This window comes from Ascaphus truei, chromosome 21, assembly GCF_040206685.1.
Source record: "Ascaphus truei isolate aAscTru1 chromosome 21, aAscTru1.hap1, whole genome shotgun sequence".
NCBI lineage: Eukaryota > Metazoa > Chordata > Amphibia > Anura > Ascaphidae > Ascaphus > Ascaphus truei.
This window is the reverse complement of record NC_134503.1, coordinates 13685194-13691193: the sequence shown is the minus strand read 5'-3', so window position 1 is coordinate 13691193 and position 6000 is coordinate 13685194. Positions and strand designations below refer to the sequence as shown.

Below are 6000 nucleotides of genomic sequence, written 5' to 3'. Positions count from 1 at the left end.
ATTATATTAATGGAGCATGTAGAAAAGAGGGCATAGTGCAAACATTCTTTGGGCTGGGTGGGTTTCTAAAAGATACCAGTGACTTTTGGGGTCTTTAATTTATGACATGTGCCGCAGGATGAGGAGGAGATGGAGGAAGCTACCAACCAGAAACTGGCACTACAGAAGGCCAAGGAGGTGGCCGAAGTCAGCCCCATGTCCGCTGCTAACCTCTCGATCACAGCGTAAGAATCAATCCCCTTGGGGGCTACACCTTCTTCCCTTCCCAGCCCAAACCATCCATCAATAGGCACTGTGTGTGCAGGTCCAAACACCACTCACCCCAACCCTCCTCACCCCCCAAAAAAAGGACTGGGTCTGTATCCTATCACACTTCAGGAAAGACACCCTACCCCTACGACAAACACTGTTTATAGACTTCTGTTTATGAATTCCCATTGTATCCGTCCATAAACCTTATGTCTGATGACCCACCACACTCCTTATGGAGGAGTGTCACTCTGTCAAGTATTGTGTGTACTGATACTCCCACTGATCATGTACTGCGGGGGTGGCCAACTCCAGTTCTCAAGAGCCACCAACAGACCAGGTACTAGGGATATTCCAGCTTCAGCACAGGTGGCTCAATCATTCTGACTGAGCCACTGAATTGAGCCACCTGAGCTGGAGCAGGGATATCCTTGAAACCTGATCTGTTGGTGGACACTTGAGGACAGGAGCTGGCCACCCCTGATGTCCTGTCTTCTAACATATATGTATGTCTTCTTATCCCCTCAACACAAGTTCTATCAGACTGTGCCTCTTCTCCCCTCCTTCCCACCTCCTGTATTGTATCCCCTTCCTCTGGCTGCCTATCGATCGTTTAGTGAATAGTGGGTCATACCCAGTGGTTATTTGCTTTTCAACTAACTTCTTCATAAATGTATGTTAGAAAATCTCTCAGGCAACACCCAAAAATATATACAGTAGGTGCTCCAGTGTTGTAATCCACGATCATGCGCAACGCAGTTAACTCGTTCAGTGCCAGAGTGCAGAACAATCTGTTGCCTCTCCCTCCAGCACTGAAGAGGCTCAAAAAAGCAGATGTGTAAGTCGTATGGGCACCTGCTAATATTAAGCAGATGGGCGTGGGGGACACATAGAGATGTCTGCATGAATTCGAGCTATTTGGGCAGCTGGTGATACATTATTATATTTACTGTATCCATTTCAGACATCAATGTCGATGTCAGGCAGCAATGTGCATTTTAAAACAATATAACTATAGAGCGAGTCATTGCCCTGAAGATTTTACAATCTAATTTGGTATGTCAGAGATTAAGGGACACTGGCTGAAATGGAATAGGAGTCAACGTTCAGAACGGAGAAATCACACACACAAAAAAAACCTAATTTACTGTATTATGTATCTACTACTTAATCCTTTAGATCACATACATTATGGGACAGTAGTTTGCTAGGTAAATTCTGGGCAAAAAATAGGAATTATGGGGCATAAGGATAAAAAAGTGTCACATGCACATGAGAATAAAAACACTTAGTCCTGTGGCACAACCTCCATTACCATATTTTAAATACATGTGTAGCCCCGGTAAGTAATGGGGGCTATATATCTTTCTTCTACTGGTGTAAGTCCTGCTAATAGCAGGCCGCCAGTAGTTATCATGGGTTTTCCCTGCTTCAAGCCCTGCCGTGATTGGTGGAGGTAGGCACCTGACTCTGTGTGGGAAGGCATAGACACAGGGGAGGGCCTGCTGACATCATGAGGGGTGGGGCTGACTAAACTTAGTTGCAGTTCCTGTCTGTGTGCAGTCAGTTAGTGTTGGAGTGCCTGACTGGACAGTCAGAGCAGTAAGTTAGCTAGGTTCCTGTGGAGTAGGGCCTAGATAGCAATAGGCGGAACAGTGCCCCTCACCCTGCTTAGGGGGTGAAGGAAGAGCGAGCCCCACCCTGAGCGCCCTGGGCTGGGGGTGGAGGCAGGGAGCAAAGAGCCCCAGACAGCCCATCCTGAGGGTGCATTTCTGGAGGGAAAGGAGAAGGAGGAAAAGCCTGTACACTGTGTCTAAAGTGTTGCTGCTGCTGCTGCTGCTGCTGCTGCTGCTGCTGCTGCTGCTGCTGCTGCTGCTGCTGCTGCTGCTGCTGTGAGTACAATAAAGACCATTGCTGCTTTTATAAAGAGACGGTGTGTGTGAGATTGGAATCTCTCGCCCTGGGACCAGGGCTTTCTCTGGGAAGATTCCAACCTATCCCCTAGGTTTCGCCAGAGAATGGAGGCGCTGCACCACAACCACTAAAGATGAAGGCATAAACCCCAGAAACCTGTCCCTGTTATCCCCAATACCAACGCTGGAGACTCAGGCCCTCCTGTTCCAAGCAGGTATTCACCACCATACACATGTAGCCAGCCCTCAATATACATTAGAGGCACGATCTGTGTCTGGGGGGGGGGGGGGGGGAGGGGGGGGACATGGGCTATATTTGGAGCCGAGCTGCTGAGATCCAGAACAGGACAGGCTTTCAGCAAGGCAGAGCAGGAAGAGTGAAGTGCACATTCCGTGCAAGTACTGGGGAGAGTAGGGCATGTAATACCAGGGGTAGTCAGGGGAGCATGGATTCCCGCACAGTACGCCCTGGGTGCCCTAAGATGGTGTTGTAAGATGGATGTATGGCTATTGCTGTCCTAGTCCCTTGAGGCAGATAGTGTGAGGCAACTGGGGGGTTAGCCTGTTAACTTGTCCAGGGACCATGGTCCAGGGCCCGCACTATGAGTGGCCAAAAATAGGAGATGCCCGTACTTAGGGAGATGCCCGGTACACTAGCCAGCACCCACATAAAACACCACAGAGTACTTGTATGAACCGTCAGCGAGTGCGGTGCACAGAGAAGGAGTTCTGCCTAGCCTGGGGTATGCCACATCATACTAGTGGGTAAAGCAATGAGAAATAGCATGCAGAGAGCATCAGAGAGTGTCAGTGGGTTCAGTCAGTGTCTAGGAACGAGTTTTGCACTAGACACTGAGAATAGTGGTGATATACATTTGGTGGGCTCATCAAAGATGGCGGCCGTCACTACATGTGCTCCGCAGAGCAAGAAAGAGTCCAAAATGGCGACAGCAGCGCCATACAAGGCCCAGCAGTTAGCAGCCGAGCTAAAATGGCGACTCCCGCCAATCCTGGAGCGCGCACGTGAAACGTGCAAAGAGACTGTGAGAGAAATGTGGAGGGAGATGTGAAGGGGTTTGGCGCCAAACCCAGATCCCCTGGAAAAGGAGCGGCGCGAAAGCCGAAAGCCCACCCACCTGTGCTGTGACTGGCCAACAGACAAGGCCACGTCACACTGAAAGAAGGAGTGCCCCCTCCTCTTGTTTCCACCAGAGGGAGGGAGCACAAGGAGAGCCAATCAGGTCGTCCTCCCCAGCGAAGGGAGGGACAGGAAGTGAGAGCGAGGAACTTCACTTTTGCCTGACTGTTGAAGAGCAAGGAGCTGAAACACTGAACTGTTCCACCTCTGAACTAAAAATGTCAGAGCTAAGCATGACCACGTTCCAGTTCCCAGGAGGCTTCCTGGTAGTGGAACTCGATGGCCAAGAGTACCTCCGGTCCCTGTGCATACACTGCAGGACACCCGGACCGGCCCCAAGCACAAAGGCACGATGCCCTCAAGGTGGCACGTTCTACTTGTGGCCTACTGAACCGTGGCCCATGATCAAGACCCCTCGGGGTGCCTCTCCGGGAACACTAACTGAGGTGGCGGAGACGACCGACGAGGCGTGCCTAGTTCCCTGCACCCCTGCCGAGGTGGGAACCAAGGCCCAGCCAACTACAGAGCCGAGCGGAGATCCGGCGGAGAAGAGCGCGACCGCAGTGGAGGTACCGGAGCGGGCCCGTTTCGTACCACTATCCACTGGCGGGGCCGCAAAAGACCCAGGTGACTCCCTAGCGGAGGATCCGACCAAATCGTCTTTGGAAGAAGAAGATGGCGTCTCATCAGTGGCAATGCGCCTACCGGCGAACCACCCCAGCTGTAACAAAGATGGCAGTCCACTTACCGGAGAGAAGGAGCAGACGAGTCCGGACACCTCCCGACGGCGAGCGCTGGTGCGGCCTGAGGCCTGTAGAAGTCCCACGGCCGTGGTGACTCCCAGTGCGGCGGAGACGGCGGCGGAGACGGATCCAGAGGGACCGGAGTACATCAGCCTGCAGCGGAGCGGTAAGGAGACTCCACCACCCCCTTACTCCCGCCAGGCGAAGACGGCCCCTGCAGAGGACAAGAAGGAGAGGCGTGCGGTCTACTTACCCGTCCGCGGACCCGATGATCCACCACTGCCCCTTCCGGTCCTCGACGCACTTCCGGTGCGTAACCACGGAGCGGATGGGGATTCCGCGGGCGGCCATGATGACATCACTTCCGGGTCCGACTGGACGAGAGGCCCGGGACCGTTGTTCTCCCCGAGGCAAGCAGCTATGGCCGCTGCTATGGCCACCCTGCGTAGCCAAGGTCCTTCCAGAAGATCGCAGGGCTCAGCAGAAAGGGCAAGCAAGAAACTGCCCACTGGTCGCGGGATTACCCGCTTGCTGGACATGGAACTGGACATTGCCCCAGCCCGTAGCGCCCTTGCCCCGGCCACTGCCCCTGCCCCGTCATGAGTATTACCACCGGGACCTAGCGGGGATAAGTAAACGAAATACCCCAAGTACTCCAAGGACTTGCGGGATTGGGAGTTAAGTGATGAAGGATCTGATGGGGAGATACCGTATGCAAATGTAATTCGTATACCTAACGCTGTACCATTTTCTCCTGTATCTAGAGGGAGGGCCCGAGGGTCCCATACTACTACTGAGGTCGAGACTTTAAGCTCCGTGGTCCACAAAATGAACCCTACCAGGTACTTCAACGCCAAAGGGAGAAGAGATTGCTCGCGCTCTACAGAGGCGGGTATGTCCGGTGTCTCATCACAAGTGGAGTCGGAGGTAGATACTGGTAGTCCCTTATCAGAGTACGAGCACCGTGACAAGTGGTGGGCACCCCTGTACACTGGGTACCACGAAGGTATGGACCGCACCAGGTTCCTGTTGATTAGAAACAACATAGTGGATCATTGGTGGGCTATAGGTGCTTTTACTCCCCAGGAGGTGGCGGATGAGTTAGAGCACAGATTTCAGGAGAAAGAACAAGGGATCATCCTTCCTAAGGGGCCTAGTATTCTGTATGACGATATTGCTCCAGTAGAGCCGGAGTTTTGGGTGCTGCCAAGCATGGCGGGCCATAAGAAACTGACCAAGTTGAGCCGGGCCGACAGAGCCATAGTGTTCCGGTATAGACAGTCCCACGGGTATGAGTATCCTTATGTGCCTGAACCCATAATGAGAGATATTGAAGAGAACCGAGAAAGTTGGCTCAGGGAGGCCGTACAAGAATACTTAAGAACCAAGTTTGGTAAGGCGGGTTACCATAATGAGGACAAGATTAGTGAGGTGGTCCGCGTCTGGAGTATAGGACGGTGCATCTATATGCACAGTGTAATATATCGGCCAGAGTCTGGGTCGGTACAGCCTTATTACATAACTGTCACTGACCATAATGGGAGAAAGGTCAGGAAACCTGACCCAAAGCATTATTATTAGGGTTCTCCACGTTAGGAGGTACCGCTGTTAATATATTACACCATATGGATGGTCTGAGTTATTTTGCACTGATAAATGTGTTTTTGTTTCCAAGGGATGTTCATCTGCAGGATGTTGCTGCTAAATTTATGTCCAAGTGGGGACCATTGGATTCCACCAAAGGGAGAGTGTAGCCCCGGTAAGTAATGGGGGCTATATATCTTTCTTCTACTGGTGTAAGTCCTGCTAATAGCAGGCCGCCAGTAGTTATCATGGGTTTTCCCTGCTTCAAGCCCTGTCGTGATTGGTGGAGGTAGGCACCTGACTCTGTGTGGGAAGGCATAGACACAGGGGAGGGCCTGCTGACATCATGAGGGGTGGGGCTGACTAAACTTAG

General features: G+C 52.2%; 1 protein-coding gene across 1 annotated transcript in view; it reads left to right on the top strand.

The window, feature by feature from the left end:
• The window catches only part of CACNA1B (calcium voltage-gated channel subunit alpha1 B), a 196777-nt gene that overhangs the window by 107763 nt on the left and 83014 nt on the right, over positions 1–6000 (top strand). The window contains exon 16 of the mRNA XM_075579527.1: positions 118–224. Coding sequence (XP_075435642.1) covers positions 118–224 — 107 coding nt within the window. The remainder of the gene's footprint in view (positions 1–117; positions 225–6000) is intronic.